This window comes from Enhydra lutris, unplaced genomic scaffold (assembly GCF_002288905.1).
Source record: "Enhydra lutris kenyoni isolate GAN:26980312 unplaced genomic scaffold, ASM228890v2 scaffoldscaffold3, whole genome shotgun sequence".
Taxonomy (NCBI): Eukaryota; Metazoa; Chordata; class Mammalia; order Carnivora; family Mustelidae; genus Enhydra; species Enhydra lutris.
The window spans coordinates 82,247,495-82,272,781 of record NW_019154087.1 but is presented as its reverse complement, the minus strand read 5'-3'; the positions used below and the strand labels follow the sequence as shown (position 1 = coordinate 82,272,781).

The window sequence follows — 25,287 nt, the reverse complement described above, 5'->3', positions numbered from 1 at the left end:
AGGGAAAAGCAGGCTCCCTGCAGGGAGCCCGATGCAGGACTTCATCATGGGATCATTGGATCCCATGACCTGAGCTGAAGGGAGACGCCCAACCAACAGAACCACCTAGGTGCCCCAATGACTGTATTTTAAATATTACAATATTAACCAGATGGAAAGCTGATAATATGAAGATAAATGTCTCTGGTTCTTTGTGTTGTGCACCCAGGTAAAATAGACTGTAACTATTATCAAAAGTTCCCAAGGTGACAGCACAGGGAGAGCACCCTGCAGTTAGGTGCGACTATAGCACAAGCAACAGGCTGGGGGCTGGCATCTGGTCTGACCCAACTATAAGCCCAAGGTGGCCCCAGACTGGCACTTAACAGCATAAGGACCAAACCCTGCCCCACAAGGAAAATGCACTGAAGCAGCCAATCAGACTGAAGGCAAAAGCAGCTCAGCCACAACAGTAGAGCACATGCAACACATAGGGGAGACACCTCTGCTCAAAGTGCCTGGTTCTGGTGAACAAGGACCATTGAACTACAGGCCACTACAGGACCTCTTCTTCCTAAGGCCACTACTTTTAAGAGCAGGAGACAGAGCTGATTCTTGTAATACATGGAAACAGATACAGAGAGTTAGACAAAATGAGGAAACAGAGGAATATGTCCCAAATGAAAGGATAGGACAAAATCACAGCAAAAGAGCTAAATGCAATGGAAATAAGCTATATGCCTGATAGAGAATTCAAAGAAATGATCATAAAGAGAGTTACTGGATCTGAGGAGAGTGAAGGATCTCAGTGAGACCCTCAACAAAGAGAGAGAAAATATAAGAACCAATCATAGGATGAAGAACTGAAATTAAAAATACACTAGAGGGAATAAACAGTAGACCAGAGAAAGCAGAAGAATGGATCAGTGAGATGGAGGACAGAGTAATGGAAATCAACCAAGATGAACAGCAAAAAGAATAAAAAAATTAAACTACATTAAGGGAACTCAGTGACATTAAGTGTAGTAACATATGCATTACACAGATCTCAGAAAGAGAAGAGACAGAAAGGGGGCAGAAAATTTGTTTCCAGAAATAATAGCTACAAACAACTTGAATCTGGGAATAAAAGAGAAATCCATATCTAGGAGGCACAGAGACCTCAAAAGAATCAACCTGTGAGGGTTCACATCAAGGGACATGATAATGAAAATTGCAAAAAGTAGTGATAAAGGGAGAAGTTAAAAGCACCAAGAAAAAAAAAAGTTATATATAAGGGAAACCCCGTAAGGCAATCTGCTGATTTTTCAGCAGACACTAGAGGCCAGAAAGGAGTGGCATGACATATTTAAAGTGCTAAAAGGAAAAAACCTGAAACCAGTTATGCTCTTCCCAGCAAGGCTATCATTAAGAATAGAAGGAGAGAGAGAGTTTTCCAGACAAACAAAAGTAGAAGGCAGTTCATCTCCACTAAACCAGCTTTATAAGAAATGTTAAAGGCAATTCTTCGAATGGAGAAAAAAAAAAGGACATCATCAGGAGTAAGAGAATTAGGAAAGGAAAAAATTTCACAGGTAAATGCAAATATAATAAAAGTAGTAGATGAATCACTTATAAAACCAGTATGGAAGTTAACAGAACAGCACAGAGTGTAAAAGAGGCCACGCTTTTATTGTCAATTAATCTATGACAAAGGAGGAGTGCCTAGGCAACTCAGTTAAGCATCTGACTCTTGATTTCAGCTCAGGTCATGACCTTAGGTTGTGAAATCGAGCCTGCTCAAGATTCTCTCTCCCTCTTCCTCTCCCCTGTCCCTCTCAAAAGAAAAAAAAAATATGTGACAAAGGAGGCAAGAATATACAATGGGAAAGACAGTTTCTTCAAGAAATGGTATAAGGAAACTGGACAGCTTCACGCAAAAGAATGAAACTGGACCACTTTCCTAAACCATACACAAAAATAAACTTAAAATGGATTAAAGACCTAAATGTGAGACTTGAAACTGTAAAAATGCTAGACGAGGACACAGGCAGTAATTTCTTTGACATCAGCCAAAGAAACATTTTTCTAGGTAAGTCTCCTTTCGCAAAGAAAACAAAAACAAAATTAAATTATTGGGTCTACACCAAAAGAAAATACTTCTGCACAGCAAATGAAATCATCAATGAAGACAACCTACTGAATGGGAGAAGATATTTGCAAATAACACATCCAATAGGGGGTTAACACACAAAATATACAAAGAACTTATACAACTCAACACAAAACAATAAATAATCCAGTTAAGAAATGGATAAAAGATATGAACAGACATTTTTCCAAAGAAGACAACCAGATAGCCAACAGACACATGAAACATTGCTCAACATCATTCATCATCAGGGAAGTGCAAATGAAAAATCAAAACCACAATGAGCTATATCACCTCAGACCTCTCAGAATGGCTAAAATAAAAAACACAAGAAATAACAAGTGTTGACAAGGATGCGGAGAAAAAGGAACCCTCATGTACTGTTGGTGGGAATGCAAACTGGTACAGCCACAGTGGAAAACAGTATGGCGGTTCCTCAAAAAACTAAAAATAGAGGGGTGCCTAGGTGGCTCAGTCAGTTAAACATCTGACTTTGGCTCAGGTCTTGATCCCAGGTCCTGGGATTGAGTGTGGAGCCTAATGTGGGGCTCAAATTTGTGACCCTGAGATCAAGATCAACCGACAGCCACCCAGGTCCCCTATATGTAGATTTTTAAAAATCAATATAATATAGTACTGTAAATGTATTTTCTCATTCTTATGATTCTCTTAATAACATTTTCTTTCCTCTATCTTACCTTATTGTAAGAGTATGGTATATAATACAGACAACATATAAAATATATGCTAATTATGTTTGGGGCACCTGGGTGGCTCAGAGGGTTAAGCCTCTGCCTTCATTGCAGGTCATGATCTCAGAGTCCTGGGACTGAGCCCTGCATCGGGCTCTCTGCTCAGCGGGGAGCCTGCTTCTCTCTTTCTCTCTGCCTGCTTCTCTGCCTACTTGTGATCTGTCAAATAAATACATAAAATCTTAAAAAAAAAATATGCTAATTGACTGTTCATGTTATTGGTAAGGCTTCTGGTCAACAGTGGACTGTTAGTAGTTACCTTTTGGAGGAGTCAAATGTTGTATGTGGATTTTTGACTGCACAGAGGCCAGTGCTCCAGCCCCAGTGTTGTACAAGGGTCAAATGTATATATATACACACAAACATGTAAACACACACACGCATAAGTATATATATAGAGAGCAGGAGAGACACAGAGATGCTAACTTATACAACCTGACACATATCATGTTTATTTCACAATATCTCTGCCAAATACCTGTAGAGCAATATTTCCCCACTCCAGGAATGGGGCTGAATGAAAGATCTCAAAGGTCCTATTCAGCTTTACCCTCCTAATTCACTTAAAATAGAAGTCCTTTTAAAGTACACTATATTGAAGGGATGAGGATCTAATTTCAAGATTTCATTTCTTTTTTTTTTTTAAAGATTTTATTTATTTATTTGTCAGAGAGAGAGAGGGAGAGAGAGCAAGCACAGGCAGACAGAATGGCAGGCAGAGGCAGAGGAAGAAGCAGGCTCCCTGATGAGCAAGGAGCCCGATGTGGGACTCGATCCCAGGACGCTGGGATCATGACCTGAGCCGAAGGCAGCTGCCCAACCAACTGAGCCACCCAGGTGCCCCTCAAGATTTCATTTCTTAATAGTTGCTAAATATTTCAGGTCTTCATTTACTGAAGGATATTAAAGTTGCAAAACTAACACATTTCACTTTCAGAACCTTGGGTTTTATCAACTTAAACTATGTTTTCAAGTAAAACCCCAAACAGAGAGATCATTTCTGCTTGTTGACACTGTTCAAGAGACTAAACATTTAATTCTCTCTTATAACAAAAAAATGATTCTTACGTCAAGTACTGATCCGGAGAGATCAGCTCGTTCAAGATTTGCACAGCAAAGATTAGCGTGTGCTAGATTGCAGCGGCTTAAATTGGCCATTTTGAAGTTAATGTATCGAAGGTCCAAACGAGAAAGATCAGCACCACTGAAGTTTAAACCCTAAAATTAAGAAAAAGACAAACTGTCACAAAATTTAAACCACCTGTTATTTTACATTTTATGACTGTAGCTAACCCCCAAGTTTCTTAGAAGCAACTGGCAGGTCAGTCATTTGGAGTTTACTAGAAGACATGATCAGATAAAACTTAGACATAAAACCAGCATCCTTAATGGATTCTTAGTAAAAGAAACTTTAAATATAACATTAAAATCCAGTCTGGCTATACTTTATGTGCAAAAATTTCTTTTTTTTTTTTTTTTAAAGATTTTATTCATTTATTTGACAGAAAGAGACCATAAATAGACAGAGAGGAAGGCAAAGAGAGAGAGACGGAGAAGCAGGCTCCCCACTTTGCAGAGAGTCCGACATGGGGCTCAATCCCAGGACCCCAAGATCACGACCCAGGCCAAAGGCAGAGGCTTAACCCACTGAGCCACCTAGGCACCCCATGTGCAAAAATTTCTAAAGAACCATCTCTGTTGGCCATGTACATATATATTAATAAGTATTGTTTATATATTTTTATCTATTTTATAAGTATTCAATAATTCAAGGTAGTTTTATTCTTAAAAAAGTAAGTATTGAGATTTATAAAATCTTTTTTTTTTTTAAACATTTTATTTATTTATTTGAGAGAAGAGAGAGACAGTGAGAGAGAGGATGAGCGAGGAGAAGGTCAGAGGGAGAAGCAGACTCCCCGTGGAGCTGGGAGCCTGATGCGGGACTCGATCCTGGGACTCCAGGATCATGACCTGAGCTGAAGGCAGTCGCTTAACCAAATGAGCCACCCAGGCGCCCCTAAAATCTTTAATACATAAAAGTATCTACCACTGACTGGCCATATATAACAAATGTACGAAGAATGGACTTTTTATTTTAATTGCTGCAATTTTGATGAACTATTCAAATTGCCACATGGGGCATATTAGATAATAAAAAAGGACATTACATCTCTTTTTTTGCCAACCATTTTGGGATTAAATCAATGCTATCACCCATAATTAAATTGTATCTTGCCTAAAAAAGGAACATAAGGCAAAAAAAAAAAAAAATCCAAGAAAAATGTTAAACTTTACTCACAGCTTTGCTGACACAAATAATTCACATAAAAGTCTGCTTTAATTACCTGGCAACGCAATTCTGATTTGGTTGGAGTGGCTAGCAGAAATCGGACGAATTCCTTTCGAGATATTGGCGAATGATCCTCTGGTGGTTGAGAATTCTTGAAACAGATATTAAGAAATCAATGGCGCATTTTGGGAGACAGCTACAATAACTATAAAACTGGCTAATGTAAAAAGAGCCTTACCTTTATTGCCACTTCCAGGTGTTCAATCAATGAGTCAATACCAAAAAATCTGGCTTCTTCTAACACACCTATCATAATAAAAACGATGTGACTTTTACAGAAAACTATTCATTTTAATATTTATAAAAAATTCTTTGTTAAATCCTCACAATACAAGTGAAATTCAACAAGCAGGTAATCAATATAGAAGAAAAATAACTCAAGTGTAGAACATGTATACAGAATACTTTTAAATATTTGTAATACAAAGTTTTTCTACATAGTTTACATTCAGCAAAAGAAAAACAGGAAACTAATGAATCAGAATGAAAACCTTCTATATTTCTAAATTTTCTGGTAATAGGCCACAGGCAAAAACTCCTAATTTTATGAGTCCCTAAAATAATTGAAATAAGTCTGATTGTGAGTCTACTAAATGATTAATTCACCTCATCTTAACATTTCATTGACTTCTTCAGTGGAGCAGATATGAATGGGTTTGTGACAACTCTCTTTTACTTACTGAATCAGGAAATTATAGAAATGAATAAAAGTAAATTAGTTTCAAAATAAAAGTCAACAGAATGACTCAGAACCCTCTCTGAAGGAGAATCAATTAAAAAAACTATTTCTAAATGATAAAAGGGATTTTTATGTATCATTTGCTTGTCTTATCTTGGTTAAAAAATATCTGTACATTCTCTAGGTGACTTAGTATATATACTATATGTTCTTACATCTATTAAACATCTTCATCAGGATATTTGGGAAGAAATTTGGAATCCACTTTCCTTCAAATGAAGACCTCAGTCATTTAGCTGAGTTTTTTAACTTGTTAAAAAAAATTCCTAAGGATTAGAAATTACAAAGAAAGTTAAGTGACATAATCTCTTCCTTTGAATAGTTCCAAGCCAATAAGGGTAACTATAGGTAGATACAGGAAGCTCAGCAGTTATCTGGGAAGATTATGATCTTCTCAGGGAAAGCCCATTTCCACTTCTAATATTCCAGTTGCAAAACAAAGGTCATCTGATAAACAGCACACTACTTAGGCAGCTGTTCTGGCACAACAATTTCCAGTCCACGCCAGAGTGGCCTCATCTTTGGATTCCTCATGAAGCGACAGCCATATTTCCTATCTATCCCCGGTAGACACCCACCATAAAAAGGGGTTTCTAATGAGTTTCACTCTCAGTGTGCCTCAATCTTCTGAGTCGATCAGAACCCCCCAAGGAATAGAGTAAGGATATTTTTCCCCCTACTTTTAGGTTTAGAATCAAAACTTTAAAAATTCCAGAAAAGCCTTATAAACACAAAAGGCACCTATGGGGCATAGTTGAGAAAAGTAAGTAATATTTAGCAAATTTTCTGTCAGCACCACTAGGAATCAGATTTGAATCCCAGTTCTGCCCCTTACTTCCTTTTTTGCCTTAGAGAAGCTATGTATTCTTTCTCTTTTAAAGATTTTTATTTATTTATTTGACAGAGAGAGATCACAAGCAGACAAAGAGGCAGGCAGAGAGAGAGAGAGGGAAGCAGGCTCCCCGCTGAGCAGAGCCCGATGTGGGACTCGATCCCAGGACCCTGAGATCATGACCTGAGCCGAAGGCAGTGGCCCAACCCACTGAGCCACCCAGGTGCCCTGTATTCTTTCTCTTAATTAAAGTTCCTGTTTACATTGTGAAATGGGAGTATTATCACTTTCTCGACAAAGCTGACATAAGTATTAAGAGAGATATGCAATAGAATAGGAGGAGCAACTTGGCAGAAGAGTAGGACACATAAATATCAGGTCCCAAGAGTTAAGCTTAGATAGTTATTGAACCATTCTGAACACCTACAAACTCAATAGGAAATAGAAGAGAGAAAGAGCAGCAATTCTAGGAACAGAAAATCAACCACTTTCTGGAAGGTAGGACATGTGGAGAAGTGATTCCGAGGCAACAGACGGGAAGAGAGAATGTGGGGCGTGGAGCCAGCTCACAGCAAGAGGTAGAGCAGCAGAGCACAAAACTGGAACTTTTAGTAGTCTCGTCCACTGAGGGACATTGTTCCAGAGGCTTAGTGGGAGTGGAGCCCTCACAGGGACAGTATGGTCTCAGGACCGGTGGGGTCACAAAAAGACCAGGGTAGCTGACTGTGAGAGAGCCCCAGGTATCGGAGCAGGGAAGCAGGCTGCAGAAAGAGCCAAGCAGTGGGCTCAAGCTTGGGGTTACCTTAAACCATATTCTCCAGCACAGTCGGGCCACTGCTTTCTGAGCAGGAACCGCACAAGTGGCAGATCCAGGGAGAACCCCCTCCTTCCTCCTCTGGGAGGAGCAGCACGGAAGTACACTGCAGAAATCTGCTAGGTTTCTAGACTCCAAACAGGACCATGCACCAGAGAAAGAAACGCTCAGTCACAGGCCAGGTGAGCACAGAATGCAGTTGGAGACCAGGGAAATGGGAGGGATTGACTGCTTTTCTCTGAGGGTGCACTGAGGGGTGGGGCCCCAAACTCTCGGCTCCTGCGGTGCCAGAGATTGGGAGGCCGCCATCCTCGTTACCGTCCGCCAAAGCTATATGGAAAGTGTTCAGGGAATAAAAGCTCCAGAGACCAAAACCAAGCAGGTTACTTAGCCTGGACCCTGACAAGGGCAGTGCAATTCCACCTCGGGCAAAGACATTTGAGAATCACTGCAACAGCCCCCTCCCTCAGAAGATCAGCAAGAACATCCAGCCAGGACCAAGTTGACTTATCAATGAGAACTGCAGAGCTCCAGAGCTAGGGGAAAGCAACACATAGAATACATGGCTTTTTTCCCCATGATCCTTTACTCTTCCAAAGTTGAATTCTTTTTTAACTTTTCCTCTTCCCTATTTTAATTTTTTTAACTATTTTACCTTAACAATACCCTTTTAAAAATCTTTTAAAATTTTCATTGTTATGGTTATATTTTATCCCTTCATTGTAGTTAACCTTATTTTTTGTATACAGATAGGTTTTTTCTTTAAAATTTTGGAATACAATTTCTTCTAATAGAAATTGGAATTCAATTTCTTCTAATAGATGAAAATATACCCTAAATCTACTGCATGGCTTTGTTCTAGTCTCCAGCCTGATAACATTCTTTCCTCTTTTTTTTCTTTTTTTTGACCAACCTCTTATCAATGCTTTTTTAGAATCTTTTTAAATTTTCATCTTTACAGTAATATTCCATCCCTTCAACGTGTTTACCTTTATTTTTAAGTATATGTAATTTTAATCCTTACAGTAATATTCCATCCCTTTGATGTGTTTACCTTTATTTTTAAATATATGTAAGTTTTTCTTTCTTTAAAGTTTTGGGAGGTAGTTTCTCTTAACAGACCAAAATACACCCAAAATCAAGTGTAAGGCTCTATTCTATTCACTAGTCTAATATATATATATAAATAATATTATATTTTATATATATGCACACACATATGTGTATGTGTGTATACATACGTATATATATGTAAAATAAAAATAAAAATGAAAAAATATATATATATTTTTTTCCCTCCTTTCTTCTCCCCGATTTGGTTAGTATATATTTTTCTAGGGTCATTGTTAAATTCTTAGTATTTTGTTCTCTCATTCATCTACTCTTATCTGGATAAAATGACAAGGCTGAAAAACTCACCACAAAAAAAAGAACAAGAGGCAGTACCAAAGGCTAGGGACCTGATCAATATGAAATTAATAATATGTTAGAGCTGGGGTGCCTGGGTGGCTCAGTCGGTTAAAGCGTTTGCCTTCAGCTCAGGTCATGATCCCAGGTTCCTGGGATCAAGCCCCACATTGGGCTCTCTGCTCAGCGGGGAGCCTGCTTCCCCCCTCTCTCTCTGCCTGCCTCTCTGCCTACTTGTGATCTCTGTTAAATAAATAAATAAATCTTTAAAAAAAAAATAATATGTTAGAACTAGAGTTCAGAATGACTATTATCAAGGTGCTAGCTGGGATTGAAAAAAGCATGGAAGATACTAGAGAATCCCTTCCCGGAGAAATAAAATCCCTTTCTGGAGAAATAAAAGAACTAAAATCTAACCAAGTTGAAATTAAAAAAACTATTAATGAGGTGAAATAAAAAATGGAGGCTCTTACTGCTAGGATAAATGAGGCAGAAGAGAGAATTAGTAATATAGAAGACCAAATGATGGAGAATAAAGAAGCTGAGAAAAAGAGTGATAAACAATTACTGGACCAAAAGGGGAAAATTTGAGAGATAAGGGATACCATAAGACGAAACAATATTAGAATAACTGGGATCCCAGAAGAAGCAGAAAGAGAGAGAGAGGCAGAAGGTATACTGGAGCAAATTCTAGCACAGAATTTCCCTAATTTGTCAAAGGGAACAAGGATCAAAATCCAGGAGGCAGGGGCACCTGGGTGGCTCAGTGGGTTAAGCCTCTGCCTTCGGGCCAGGTCATGATCCCAGGGTCCTGGGATCGAGCCCCACATCAGGCTCTCTGCTCAGCAGGGAGCCTGCTTCACTTCCTCTCTGTCTGCCTCTTTGTCTACTTGTGATCTCTGTCTGTCAAATAAATAAATAAAATCTTAAAAAAAAAAAAATCCAGGCGGCACAGAGAACCACCCTCAAAAATCAATAAAAATAGGTCAACACTCTGTCATCTAATAGTAAAACTTACAAGTCTCAGTGACAAAGAGAAAACACTGAAAGCAGCTCGGGACAAGAGGTCTGTAAGATCTAATGGTAGAAATATTAGATTGGCAACAGACCTCCCCACAGAGACCTGGCAGGCTAGAAAGGACTGGCATGATATATTCAGAGCACTAAATGAGAAAATTATGCAGCAGAGAATACTATAACCAGCTAGACTGTCCTTGAAAATAGAAGGAGAGGGGTGCCTGGGTGGCTAAGTCATAAGCATCTGCATTCGGCTCAGGTCATGATCATCACAGGGTCCTGGGCTCGAGTCCTGCATTGGGCTCCCTGCTCAGGAGGCTTGCTTCTCCCTCTTCCACTCCCCCTGCTTGTGTTCCCTCTCTTGCTGTGTCTCTGTCAAATGAATAAATAAAAATCTTTATTTAAAAAAAAAAAAGAAAATAGAAGGAAAGATAAAAAGCTTTGAGGACAAGCAAAAATTAAAAGAATTTGCAAACATCAAAACCAGCCCTAGAGGAAATATTGAAAGGGGTCCTCTAAGCAAAGAGAGAGCTCAAAAGTAAGATAGACCTGGGGCGCCTAGGTGGCTCAGTGGGTTAAAGCCTCTGCCTCTGGCTCAGGTCATGATCCCAGGGTCCTGGAATCGAGCCCCATATCGGGATCTCTGCTCAGCTGGGAGCCTGCTTCCTCCTCTCTCTGCCTGCCTCTCTGCCTACTTGTGATCTCTGTCTGTCAAATAAATGAAAACTTAAAAAAAAAAAAAAAAATAGACCAGAAAGGAACAGAGACAATATACAGTAACAGTCACCTTACAGGCAATACAATGGCACTAAATTCATATCTTTCAATAGTTACCCTGAATGTAAATGGGCTACATGCCCCAATCAAAAGACACAGGTAGCAGAATAGATAAAAAGAACAAGACCCATCAATATGCTGTCTATAAGAATCTCATTTTAGACCCAAAGACACCTCCAGATTTAAAGTGAGGGGGTGGAAAACAATTTACCATGCTAATGGACATCAAAAGAAGGCTGGGGTGGCAATCCTTCTATCAGATCAATTAGATTTTAAGCCAAAGACTATAATAAGAGATGAGGAAGGACACTATATCATACTTAAAGGGTCTGTTCAACAAGGAGATCTAACAATTTTAAATATCTATGCCCCTAACATGAGAGCAGCCAATTATATAAACCAATTAACAAGAAAATCAAAGAAACACATCAACAATAATACAATAATAGTAGGGGACTTTTAACACTCCCTTCACTGAAATGGACAGATCTAAGCCAAAGATCAACAAGGAAATAAAGGCCTTAAATGACACACTGGATCAGATAAACATCACAGATAAATTCAGAACATTCCAACAGAATATACATTCTTCTCTAGTGCACATGGAGCATTCTCCAGAATAGATCACATCCTGGGTCACAAATCAGGTCTCAACAGGTACCAGAAGAATGGGATCATTCCCTGCATATTTTCAGACCACAATGCTTTGAAACTAGAACTCAACCACAAGAGGAAAGTTGGAAAGAACTCAAATATATGGAGGCTAAAGAGCATCCTACTAAAGAATGAATGGGTCAACCAGGAAATTAAAGAAGAATTGAAAACATTCATGGAAACAAATGAAAATTAAAACACAACTGTTCAAAATCTTTGGGACACAGCAAAGGCGGTCCTGAGAGGGAAGTATATAGCAGTACAAGCCTTTCTCAAGAAACAAGAAAGTTCTCAAATACACAACCTCACCCTACACCTAAAGTAGAGAAAGAACAACAAAGAAACCCTAAACCAAGCAGGAGAAGGGAAATAATAAAGGTCAGAGCAGAAATCAATGAAATAGAAACCAAAAGAACAGTAGAACAAATCAATGAAACTAGGAACTGGTTCTCTGAAAGAATTAATAAGATTGATAACCCCCTGGCCAGACTTATCAAAAAGGAAAGGGAAAGGACCCAATTAATAAAATCATGAATGAAAGACTAGAGAGCACAACCACTACCAAAGAAATACAAACAATTATAAGAACATATTATGAGCAACTGATGCCAGCAAATTTGACAATCTGGAAAAACTGGATGCATTCCTAGAGATGTATGAACTATCACAACTGAACCAGGAAGAAATAGAAAACCTGAACAGACCCATAACCACTAAGGAGATTGAAGCAGTCATCAAAAATCTCCCAACAAGAGCCCAGGACCAGATGGTTTCCCAGGGGAATTCTACCAAACATTTAAAGAAGAATTAATACCTATTCTCCTGAAACTGTTCCAAGAAATAGAAATGGAAGGAAAACTTCCAAACTCATTTTATGAGGCCAGCATTACCTTCATCCCAAAACTACACAAAGACCCCATCAAAAAGGAGAATTACAGACCAATATCCTTGATGCACACAGATGCAAAAATTCTCACCAAAATATTAGCCATTAGGATCTAACAGTACATTAAAAGGATTATTCACCACGATCAAGTGGGATTAATTCCTGGGCTGCAAGTTTGGTTCAACATCTGTAAGTCAATCGATGTGAAGCAATGCATTAATAAAAGAAAGAGCAAGAACCATGATTCTCTCAACAGATGCTGAAAAAGCATTAGACAAAGTACAATATCCTTCCTTGATCAAAACTCTTCAAAGTGTAGGGATAGAGGGTACGTCCCTCAATATCATCAAATCAATCTAGGAAAAACCCACAGCGAACATCATTCTCAATGGGGAAAACCTGACAGCTTTGCAGCTAAGATCAGAAACACGGCAGGGATGTCCACTATCACCACTGCTATTCAACATAGTACTAGAAGTCCTAGCCTTGGCAATCTGACAACAAAAAGAAATAAAAGGTATCTAAATCATCAAAGAAGAAGTCAACCTCTCACTCTCTGCCGATGATATGATACTTTATGTGGAAAACCCAAAAGACTCCACTCCAAAACTGCTAGAACTCTTTCAGGAATTCAGTACAGTGTCAAGATATAAAATCAATGCATAGGAATCAGCTGCATTTCTATATACCAAGAGCAAGACAGAAGACATCCAAAACCATAAGATTCCTAGGAATAAACCTAACCAAAGAGGCAAAGAATCTGTACTCAGAAAACTATAAAGTACTCATTAAAGAAATTCAGGAAGACACAAGAAACAGAAAAATGTTCCATGCTCATGGATTGGAAGAACAAATATTGTGAAAATGTTCATTTACCTAAAGCAATCTACAGATTTAATGCAATCCCTATCAAAATACCATCAATTTCTTCAAAGAAATGGAACAAATAATCCTAAAATTTATATGGAACCAGAAAAGACCCCATATAGCCAGAGGAATGTTGAAAAAGAAAACCAAAGTTGGTGGAATCGTAATTCTAGACTTCATGCTCTATTACAAAGCTGTAATCATTAAGAAAGTATGGTAGTGGCATAAAAACAGACAAACAGATCAAGGGAACAGAACAGAGAGCCCGGAAATGGACCGTCAACTCTATGTCAACTAATCTTCGACAATGGAGGAAAGAATGTCCAATGGAAAAAAGAGTCTCTTCAACAAATTGTGTTGGGAAAACTGGACAGCCACATGTAGAAGAATGAAACTGGACCAATTCCTTACACCACACACAAAATTAGACTCAAAATGGATGAAAGACCTCAGTGTGAGACAGGAATCCATCAAAATCCTTGAGGAGAACACAGGCAGCAACCTCTTTGACCTCAGCCACAGCTACTTTTCCTAGAAACATCGCCAAAGGCAAGGGAAGCATTGCCAAAGGCAAGGAAGTAAGGGAAGCAAGTAGTTCATTTTTGAACTACTGGGACTTCATCAAGATCAAAAACTTTTGCACAGCAAAGGAAACAGTCAACAAAATCACAAGACAACCAACAGAATGGCAGAAGATATTCTCAAATGATGTATCAGATAAAGGTCTAGTATTCAAAATCTATAAAGAACTTCTCAAACTCAACACCCAAAGAACAAATAATCCAATCAAGAAATGGGCAGAAGACATGAAAAGACATTTCTGCAAAGAAGACCTACAAATGGCCAAAAGACACATGAGAAAGTACTCAACATCACTTGGCATCAGGGATATACAAATTAAAACCACAGTGAGATACTACCTCACACCAGTCAGAATGGCTAAAATTAACAAGTCAGGAAAAGAAAGATGTGGTGAGGAGGCGGGGAAAGGGGAACCCTCATACACTGTTGGTGGGAATGCAATCTCGTGCAGCCACTCTGGAAAACAGCATGGAGGTTCCTCAAAAAGTTGAAAATAGAGCCACCCTATGACCCAGCAATTATACTACTGGGTGTTTACCTTAAATATATAAACACAGTGATCCAAAGGGGCACGTACACCCCAATGTTTATAGCAGCAATGTCCACAATAGCCAAACTATGGAAAAGAACCTAGAATGGATAAAGAAGATGTGGTATAGATAGATATATAATGGAATACTATGCAGCCATTAAAAAAATGAAATCTTGCCGTTTGCAACAATGTGGATGGAAATAGAGGGTATTAGGTAAGCGAAATAAGTCAACTGGAGAAACACAGTTATCATACGCTCTCTCTGATATGAGGAATTTGAGGCAGGGTGGGGGATCATCGGGGGTAGGGAGGGAAGGAATAAAACAAGATGGGATGGGGAGGGAGATAAAACCATAAAAGACTCTTAATCTCACGAAACAAACTGAGGGTGCTGGGGTGGTGGGGTGGTAGGGATAGGATGGCTGGGTTATGGACGTGGGGGTGGTATGTGCTATGGTGAGTGTTGTGAAATGTGTCAGTCTGATCTGATGATTCACAGACCTGTACCCGTGGGGCAAATAATACATTCTATGTTAATTAAAAAAAAAAAAAAAGTGACATGCAATATATAATTAGGTATAATGCTTGGCACTTGGTAGGCAAATGATCATCTTGATCATTATTAAATTGTATGTTTCCTGACATTTACGACCTTTCTCTTTTTACTATCAAACTGGGGTTCAGAAAATTTATGTGACTTCAGACCAAATTTATGTGTTCAGAAATTTATGTGACTTCAAGGAAATAAAATATTGCAATGCAAGAAAAGCTTTCAAGTTAGAGAATAATCGAAGTCAAATTTACCTACAAGGTAAGGAAAGCAGAATTTAAAGCAGAAAATGAGGGGTGCCTGGGAGGCTCAGTCAGTTAAGTGTCTACTTTCAGCTCAGGTCATGATCTCTAGGTCCTGGGATGGAGTCCTGTGTGCTGGGCTCCTTGCTCAGTGGGCAGTCTGCTTTTCTCCCTCCCTTTATCCCTCCTCCCCACTCATGCTCTCTCTCTCTTAAATAAGTAAAATATTTTTTAAAAATCAGAAAAAGAAGGTTTTGAAGATAAATGGTAGCAGAATAGGACAACATGATTCACTGGAAAAAGTGAAGGTCATTAAAGGCAGAAAACAAATAATGAAAGTAAGGAAAAAATATATTCACTGATGAAAGCAGAAATTAGGAAGAGTAAGAAATAAGGTCATTTAAGTAAATAGAGGTAGAAGGTAAATAAGTCAGTGTGGATTATTGTAAAGCATATAATCAGTTGGGCAACCTGTAAATGTTATGAAGAGTCTGGATAGATTTTGTACTAATTAGAAGTAGTAACGCTTTATAAAATGAATCCAGTACAGAGCTCTGCTTGCTGAACAACTGAATAAATAAAACAATGGCTGAGAAACCTGAAAAAGGAACAAGCATAGCTTGGCAATAGCTGAAGTCTGGGATAGCATGGATATGTGTTTCTGATGTTCTCTCCTAGGCAGGGAAGATATGAAAGGCTATCAGTGATACAGAGAAAAATTGAACTAGGAAGCATCGAAGAGCCCATAGGATACACAGTGAAGTTTAAGTGTCCTCAGAAAAAAAGTGGCCACCAGTGTGTAAGCAGGAGTGGTCTAGCTGCTGAAAAGCAAAGGACTGTACAACAGAGGACCATTGCTTATTTTTCTAATGATAATTTCTGCAGAATGACTAAAATAAAAATAGGTTTTACATGGTTTTAAGCAACAGTTGGTAGGTAAAAAATAAGAAAGCAACAAAGAATTTGTAATGAATAGGTATGAAGCTAGGTGAAAGGTCAAATAAGGTCATTTTTTTGCAATGGGTAAGCTTTAAAGGCAATGCAGACTTTAAAACAGAAACAATGAAAGTTACTGAATGTTATCTATCATACTCCAGAGATTGTTAAGTTAGCTCCTTTGCCTCACCACCAGCCCAGGCTGATACTGATGTTTTTGGCATACAGTATTTTCAAAACAAGAAGATTTCACATAAAATTTTAGATTTCTATCTTTTCTTTTAAAAGTCAAGGCTTTGACACCCTATGTCCACACACCTACATGGCAACAATCTGTGGAAGCTAACTAGGAATGTGCACTCAAGATCACCACACCCCCACCACTCATCAAGTCACACCAAATTTAGTCAGGTAGAGGCCCATGAGCTTTGAAGATGCATCTACTGCTTTATAAGGGGTCTGGCTGACATCATCTCTATAATGTGAAAATCCTATGATGTAGTCAGGGATGAGCATATTTTTAATACTCTATTTTCAAAGTAGACTCAAGAGAGAATTCCCCCAAGTTAAACTTCTAGTAACTTGTAGAATTGAGATTCTAATCCAGTCTTATGATTCTGAAGATAATTTCGCCTTTTGATGACCCTATGTCTCAACATGATGGGAAGGTGCATAACTTGGAAGTGAAGTCACAGTCACAATTTGATTAAAAACAACAAAATCGCTTAAAGACCCTTGTGATAAAATCTAATCTCTTTAGAATCTAAAATCAGAATTTATGGGTTAGACATATACCCATATACACAAAGACTGTATCTATGCCTACATCTATTTCCATACCTATATATGCTCATATATATAAAAAAATTTAGTTTTAAAAGTGGAAAAGATATACTTTCGCTTTATGAAAATATATGTTACTAATATTACTCTGCAAGTGGAAACAAAATTTAAAAATCCCAACTTTACAAAAATGTGAGGAATCATAAAAACTCACCCAATAAATTAATGCCATCATTTACAATGAGCTGTCCATGACGCAAGTAGTTCAAAATGGGTTCAAAGTACTCAGGACTTCGGTCAATTAAGAAAGCTCCTCTATGATCTTGCTTATTTCCCCAGACACCTGTGTCACCATTATAGTGAAGAGAACGCCCCCATGAACAATAAACAAAGTTAGAAATTTAGGAAGAAAAATTGTGTAACATACTAGTAAGTTTTCATTCGTGTAAAAATTATTGGTATCATTAAAAAGTACAGAAGGACAAGATTTAAGCCAATACAGCTATAAAGAGATCTCACAAAATGTGAAAACAATGTGTTGCACTCACCTTTGTCCTTAAACATGTGGGCCAGCATACTGTCGGGTTCTTTATTCACTAAAGTGCTCCTAAGAATTCAGGGAAAAAAATTGATTTCTCCATTTGTCTTTATAAACAAACATATAAGTCAAGAGTATACTTGATCCCAGCTGCTCTCTCAAAAAGATGCATGCTATAACCTGGTAGGAGTGATGCTGGGAAACAAAAATGTGCAATAAGTTGCCACTTGTCAAAATCCTTTCTAATCTGGCATTTCCTTTGATTCAAATATTGTTTTAGGTTCCTTTAACTTAAACACTAATTTATCCTTCTAGCAAGCTATTATAGCACAATATTCTTGACCTAAACTTGCCTTGTTCTTACCCCTTTAACATAAGCAGTTGTAGTTGCTACAAATTTCAATACTGTTCATTTTTACTTGTGTTACATGTTTACTACCTGACATCTAAAAAACCTGTTCTAAAACCCTAAAATACTTGATACCTAAAAAGCATGTTCATGCCATTCGTGCTTTCTTTGGAAAGACCTGTGAATCATTCTTCTATGCTTTAAAAAAAACTTTCTAAAAAATGGTTTAAGATCACAAGGTACTATAGTCTTTTCTAAGGAAATCATCAAAACTGAAGGAAAGAACAAATACTACATAGTGTCCTCAAACACACACCTGTGCACACATTCACATGCACCTACCGTGTAGTTGTAAAGTACCGCCCTCCAACATTTAAGGTTAGCCAGTCTGTGTGAGATCCTGACAACCCTTCAGGTTGTTTAGAATCTGTCTGAGGATCTAGAAATGACATGTAGAAAACAATAAAAAAGGTAAGATTGAGTTAATGGGGAAGATGGCAATAAGCTTCAACTTTGACAGTAAAAACATACATAAAAGCTTAACAGAGCTATTAGAGATGCATCGACAGTATTTAAGACAAAACCGATAAGGTAATCCCACAGATAGAAGAGCACCACGGTATTAGCATCTTTGAAGGAAGAAGCTGACAGAAACAACAGGTTAGGTGATGAACCTAAGAATTTCAAAGTAATCCATACTCACTTCAAAGCTTGGCAAATCTATTTGAGAATAGCGGACTAAAAGTGGAAGGGGTATGTTCAATCCATGGGTGGGTGAAGCAAGTAGTTTGCAGTAAGATCTGAGGAGGCTAGAAATGAACCTCAAAACCCACCAGCCAAAACTCCCTTCTAGGACAAAGCCCAATACACCAAGGATAAGATGCTGGAAAAAGAACCCAAGCTGAACAGAACAAAGACAGAGACAAAAGAGAAGGGAGTCCAAATAAAAGTTAAAAAGGTCTAAAACAGCCAGAATACATCAGAAGGTGACTTATATATTTTTTAATGTCACACAAATAACAGAAAAGTGAACTTCAGAGCCATGAAATTAGAAAACCTTCCCTAAGTTAGCTTTCCCTTCTCAAGTTAAAGAAAACAATTTCATGTTAAATGGGCAACAGAAAATCTCATACAAAAATTTTCAAAGAATAAGAATTACATCCCTATAGACAATGAAAATGTGCCAGAAAGAAATGCCCCCAAAATAGATAAAAACTATTACCAAATATTCCAAACATGCTAAAAGTAGTAAATAATATCAAATATGAAAAGAACATAACCCAGAATTACAAAATTCACAAATGAGGTGAGAGAACTCAGAGGAGAGAATGAGAACTATGATGAAAACCTAATTCAGGGGGCCTGGGTGGCTCAGTGGGTTAAAGCCTCTGCCTACGCCTCAGGTCATGATCCCAGGGTCCTGGGATTGAGCCCCACATCAGGCTCTCTGCTCAGCAGGGAGCCTGCTTCCCTTCCTCTCTCTCTGCCTGCCTCTCTGCCTACTTGTGATCTCTGTCAAATAAGTAAATAAAATCTTAAAAAAAAAAAAAGCCTAATTCAGAAATGAAACTACACTAGAAGAAACACAGGAGAGAATAAACAGGTAATACCTTAAGGGAAAGAAAAGATGAAAAAGAGGAAAACTTTTAAAATAATAAGAAATGAAGGAAGAGATGAAAAGGAGTGCAGAGAAGATTTCCGATATAGAAGACAGGTGTAGAATATCCAACATACAAACAATAGGAGTACTGAAAGAAAATTAAAGCAGGGGGACAAAATAAATGCATAATTTAGAATTCAAGAAAACTTTTCTGAAATTAAAAGAAGATTCGAAAGTACATATTGGGGCGCCTGGGTGGCTCAGTGGGTTAAGCCGCTGCCTTCGGCCCAGGTCATGATCTCAGAGTCCTGGGATCCAGCCCCGCATCGGGCTCTCTGCTCAGCGGGGAGCCTGCTTCCTTCTCTCTCTCTGCCTGCCTCTCTGCCTGCTTGTGATCTCTCTGTCAAATAAATAAATAAAATCTTAAAAAAAAAAAAAAAAAAGAAAGTACATATTGACAGGGTCCACCACTTATCAGAGAGAGAGAATCAGCTCAGAATACTCAGAAAAAGTCTACCAAAATTACTGTTCTTTAAAGAAAGAGAATAATCCTTTGAGTGACCTAGGAAAAATAATCATTATGAATGATATTTTTTGGACACAAACATTTTATGCCAGAATAACACAGAGTACAACATATTTAAGATATCTGAAGAAAGAAAATATGAACCAAGGATTTTTTTTAACAGCGTAGTTGAGAGATAACTGATATACAATAAAACATACATCATTAAAGTTTTCAATTTGTTCAGCTTTGACATATGATTTTACATCCAGTCAAATTAACTGTCAAAAATAGAAGCCACAAACTGTTATTAACATGTGAGATGTCAGAGAACATTGTTCTTCTTGGAAGTTCTTTGTAAAGAATCCACTAGAGAATAAGTTTCAGACAACCACTGGAGGCATCAATGTAAGGATTGGGGGTGAGCATTAAATACATTTGAAAGAGTGAAGCTAAGTGACAGTTTTAAGAGAGAGTATAGTATATAATGGCTATGTAAGCTGATAATGTAGAAACAATACAACTATTTTTTAAGTAAGGAAAGAAAGGAATGAGCATTTGCAAAAAAATGTTTAACTGTCTTTAGGATTCATCTTGGTATTGAAACTATTGGAACTGATACTGACACTTTTATGTGTGTTTTGTGTGGGATGAAATGAGTACTTATGTGACATAATTCTATCATTCCCTACATTCCCCCAAGCCAGAATTATTGATATGGATGAAAGGAGACATAGGTATAAGACAGAAAAGGTTAAATAAAAATCTTAACAATCCTGATTATAAACCAAAGTATGAGTGAATATGAACCCAGGAGAAATTTTACCTCTCTCTTATAATGCCATATATTATATAAACCTTCTTATCATATATTACACATAAATTTCATTTCTAGCTAGCTATGTATTTTCAACTCTGTCTACCAAAAAGCCTAGTAAAATAATGAACCCAGTGGCAATGAGCCTGTCTGACACCCAGACTGTGTTTTGAAATGACATTTCCTACTAAAAGACATTAAGGCTTCTTGGAAAACATATTGATCTGGGTCTGCAACAGAAGTATAAGATGAATACCTTGTTATTCCAGATAGTAAGGAAGCTATAAAAGACCAACGGGGTTGTAATAAAAGGAGTTGAAGAGGTTTCCACCAGTCAAATGTAAAACAATGTAAGCATCCATAAACGCAAAACATGAAAACATACCAAATATTTTTAAATCCAGAAGTTCATAACGGTAAGATAAAAACATTACTTGATTACTTTTTGTTTGTATGTGTACAATGAACCAATTAAGTGACCACTGCCTTCTAAATACTTTGTTAAGCTAATGGATAAAAGATGTGGAAAAATCTGTGCTCATCGTCTTAAGATAAAGACAGAGAAGAGAATGTACTTACTTCTAATTTGGCAACTGCCTGTGTGATGATCCTAAGAATTCCCTCCGCTCACCAAATACAATTACTGTCATGTCTTACACAAATTCTTAAATATTCAGGGTCAGACTGTATGGACCTAAATATATCAAATACTCATTAAAGAACACTGATGTTATTTAAGCCTTAGGCTCTTTTTCTTGAGATGCACAATTGTATAAGCTTTCTTCCAAATCAAAAAGTAGCCTATGTGTCTGTGTACGTGGTTGATATCAAGTTATTTTGACTGATCTGATATGACTACTGTGAATGATTGTCAAATGCTAACTTATGCAAGCAGTGCACACTCAAAATTCTATAACCTAACACTTACAGGAATTGGGACAATTACTCTCAAGGAGAACATATCAGAAAAAAGTTGTATTTCCACAATCAAAATAACCTTATCATGTCATTTTTGATGAACCTGTGCAATTTCAGTGCATTTTAAAGGCATGTAAAAGATGAGGTATCCATACTAAAATATAATTCAAATTAAAACTTTACTTCAACACACACCCAATTTAGAATACAAAAAGGTATGAAGATCTGAATGCTGTCATGAGATCCTTTTCAATTAAGCTTAATAAGTGCATGTAAAATATTTGCCATCTTTTTCATTTTGGCAGGTAAAATTGGCTTGTAAGGAAGTCACTTACCAATAAATGGTTCTCCTTCACACACAAACAAAACATCATCATCCCTGGGAAAATCAAAATTTAAAAGCCACCATCAAAATCCAGAAATCACATTAATTATCAGTTGACTAGAGGACCTATACCTTAGAATTATGCAGAAGACAGGTTTTGCTATCAATCTATATTGCAAAGAAACTAAGTTTCCAGTGCTTTGCTTAACTTTTTGACTTAACCGTCTTTGGATTTAAATTCAAATAAGGTCCTGCACATGGAAGAACTTTTAAAATGGTAAAAACAAACAAAACCCACTATGCAAATCATGTGAATTCACAGCTTTCTTATCAACTGGAGAACATACTCTCATGCTCAAGGGATAATGATTAAAGGCACTGCCAACTCTTCTTTTTTTACTTTAATTCTATAACCCTAAATAAATTATTGGGTTTTTCTTCTAAATCATCAGCTGCTCTGTGCTCTGGAAATGAAAATACATTTTTATGTTACATCTAGGAAGAATAAAATTGCAATCAGAACTCCGCTATAAAAACTCATTAACACCACCACATAACACCCACCACACACCCAAAGGTAAAATGATTGCATATAATCCCAAAATTCTAGATTATCAGTGCATATTCTACTCCCCTACCTCAATATATTTCACTATTAGTGCAAATAAATGATTAGAGATTATACTGTGAGCCACCAGTTCTTAATCAAGTAGATATTTTCTAGTTCAGAAGGCTTCAGTTCTGACCTTCTATGTTGTAGAAATTTTTATTCCCTATAAGGCATCATAGGAATACACTGAATGTTTCTTAGAGGCAGCATCTGGGTTAAGGAGAAATTTAGCTTGATGCAAATCATCCAACAATGAGACTCAATTATCTATCAAAACTGAAAGAAGCTGGGAGACAGATGTTGAAAAAACTAAGAAATTCTAATTGATTTGGATTTTAAAGCTATATCTTTTAAGTCTACAATCTCTTCTACTTAATCACTATGCCAATTAACTTTTTAAGACTAGTATGAACATCTGTTTTCTTCTCATTAACAAAAATCAACTACTAAACTGTGTGACTCAGGTAAGACATTGAACTTCTCAGATGTTTAGTTTCCTCATTTATAAAATGAAGAGATTAGAAGCGATTACCTTCAAAAGCAGTATATTATGTTGAAAGGTCATTCTGACCTGAGTTTAAATGAAAACTAAACTTTGAATTAGCTTTGTATTTTTGTATTAGCTACTGTAATTTAGCGCATCATTATCTTCATACCATCGTTTTAAAGAATCCCATGTCTTGCCAATTAAATGGAAGTGACTTGGGCAGAGTCAGTACTTAGCATTCCCTTCCTATTTTCTTGCTCAAGTCTCTTCTTGCTTCAAAATTCTATGATCCTATGAGGATGGAATGAGGTAAACTAATTTGTTTTAAGGAGACAGATCTGCCTGGGATATTTAAAAACAAAAACAAAACCTAACAAAAAAAAAAAATCACTATGGTGGTGATCACTGGTGAGTTAACCCTACTTAAAGCTCTACTTTATTTAGCAAGTTTTTACCGAAGTAGGTCCTTGTAAGGTTTATGAAACTCAAAGCATTCTTAGGAAATGAACTGAACAATAAGCAGGAACATATGAAATCAAAGAGATCAATCAGATTTCCAATATTAAAAAAATGCATGTCTTCAGAGTCAAAAGTTCTAGGCATCTGAATTTTGAAACATGCTAAATGGGTATTAGCCAAACCCAAATTATAAGCCGGTGGGAAAAGAAGTAGAAAAGATGTGGTGAGGGGTGCCTGGGTGGCTAAGATGGTTAGGTGTTCCTTTGGCTTAGGTCATGATCTCCAGGTCCTGGGATTGAGCCCCACATCAGGTTCCAGGCTGCCTCAGCGGGGAGCCTGCTTCTCTTCTCTCTCTCTGCCTCTCCTGCTGCTTGTGTGCTCTCTCTCTCTCAAATGAATAAATAAAAAAATTTTTTTTAAAAAATGTGAAATTAACAACTGGAAAACACTGGGCAAATTGGTCAGTTGACAAACTGATTTTTGAACTGTGTAAATTAGTCATTTAGCAAACTGGCCTGTTTCGCTGTGAGTACTATTTGTATAACAAGTGGAGAAGGATCAACATTTTAAATTTATCTTACAAAAACACACGTTCAGAGGCAATCAAGTCATGAGTTAATGTATGTACATCAATTCTATAATACCAAAATAAATTTTGACACCCCTCCTGAACTGCACATCCTATTAGATCCACCTCTAACAGAAAGAAAAAAATTCCATGTATGAAATATGCAGAAAGACTATCAGAATATGGGAACCTACTGAGGATCTTCTACCATATAGCAGAAGTCTAAATTACTTAAATTCTAAAGAGCAAATTTTAGGCAATCATTTGCCAAAATTCTGTATTCTTACCAATAATTAAACTACTGCCTAAGGGAAACAGCAGAACACCAAGATGCTGAGGGAACACTGTAGACAGCTTATAAGAAGGTGAAGGTTACCTGATCAAAGCAATATCATCGATCAGTCCACCTTTCCCATTATACACACTGGTGGCTTTTATGCCGAGTTTACTGCTGGCCACAGAAAGCAAATCAGATAAAGTTCCATACACAGCGACCACCTGTGAACACACCAGATTAATTTGGACAACTTATATAATGAATTTCATTATTTACAAATCATAAACCACCATACTATAAACAGGACTAAAAATCAGACTACCAAATAAAAGGAGATTTTGAGAGGTTCTTATAACTAATATTGCTGAAATCCAAAATCAGAGTGTAAGAAATCATCTCCGCATGAAAATAATCTACTATCTTATGTATGTTAAATAATGCTCTAGTTCTGAAGACAGACCCACACCTGCATGTAGATTCTGACATCCTTTAGCTGTCGACATGAAACAAATTAAACAATTAAACAATTACAATTAAACAAATACAATTAAAAAATTAAACAAATTCTTCATGCTTCTGTTGCTTTAACCAAAAATGAATAAAAGTCACACCAACATCAGATCATGAGGATGAAATGAGTTACTGCATGGTATGAGCTTAGCAAAGTGCCTGAGACCTCTGTAATGTTGCTTTTATGTTATTCCTTTGTTATAGGAATGGTTTATTTTAAAAATAGAGTATTTACTGTTTATGGTAACATTTACTACATCAACCACCATGTGAAAGGTAACAACTTCCCACTTCATTTAATTCTTCAGTAACTACTGATATTATAAAAGCCAGATTTTAGCTAACATTCTAAATACAGCCAACAGCTGGGATACAGTGAATTGTTCTCTCCTGCTTTACATCAGGCACAGTCTGATAGATGTAGGAGCAATGCAAATGCATAGGTGGGGAGGCTGAGAATCTCTACATGTAGTTAAGTTGTTTTTTGCTTCAGT

At 37.3% G+C, this 25,287-nt stretch overlaps 1 protein-coding gene across 1 annotated transcript in view; it reads right to left on the bottom strand.

Moving 5' to 3' along the window:
* The window catches only part of LOC111154553 (potassium channel tetramerization domain containing 9), a 40,444-nt gene that overhangs the window by 6,808 nt on the left and 8,349 nt on the right, over positions 1-25,287 (bottom strand). Inside the window, exons 2-9 of the mRNA XM_022514209.1 lie at positions 24,383-24,504; positions 21,893-21,936; positions 18,060-18,156; positions 17,379-17,437; positions 17,045-17,173; positions 5,391-5,458; positions 5,208-5,303; positions 3,931-4,080 (exon numbers count right to left, since the gene is read on the bottom strand). Coding sequence (XP_022369917.1) covers positions 3,931-4,080; positions 5,208-5,303; positions 5,391-5,458; positions 17,045-17,173; positions 17,379-17,437; positions 18,060-18,156; positions 21,893-21,936; positions 24,383-24,504 — 765 coding nt within the window. The remainder of the gene's footprint in view (positions 1-3,930; positions 4,081-5,207; positions 5,304-5,390; positions 5,459-17,044; positions 17,174-17,378; positions 17,438-18,059; positions 18,157-21,892; positions 21,937-24,382; positions 24,505-25,287) is intronic.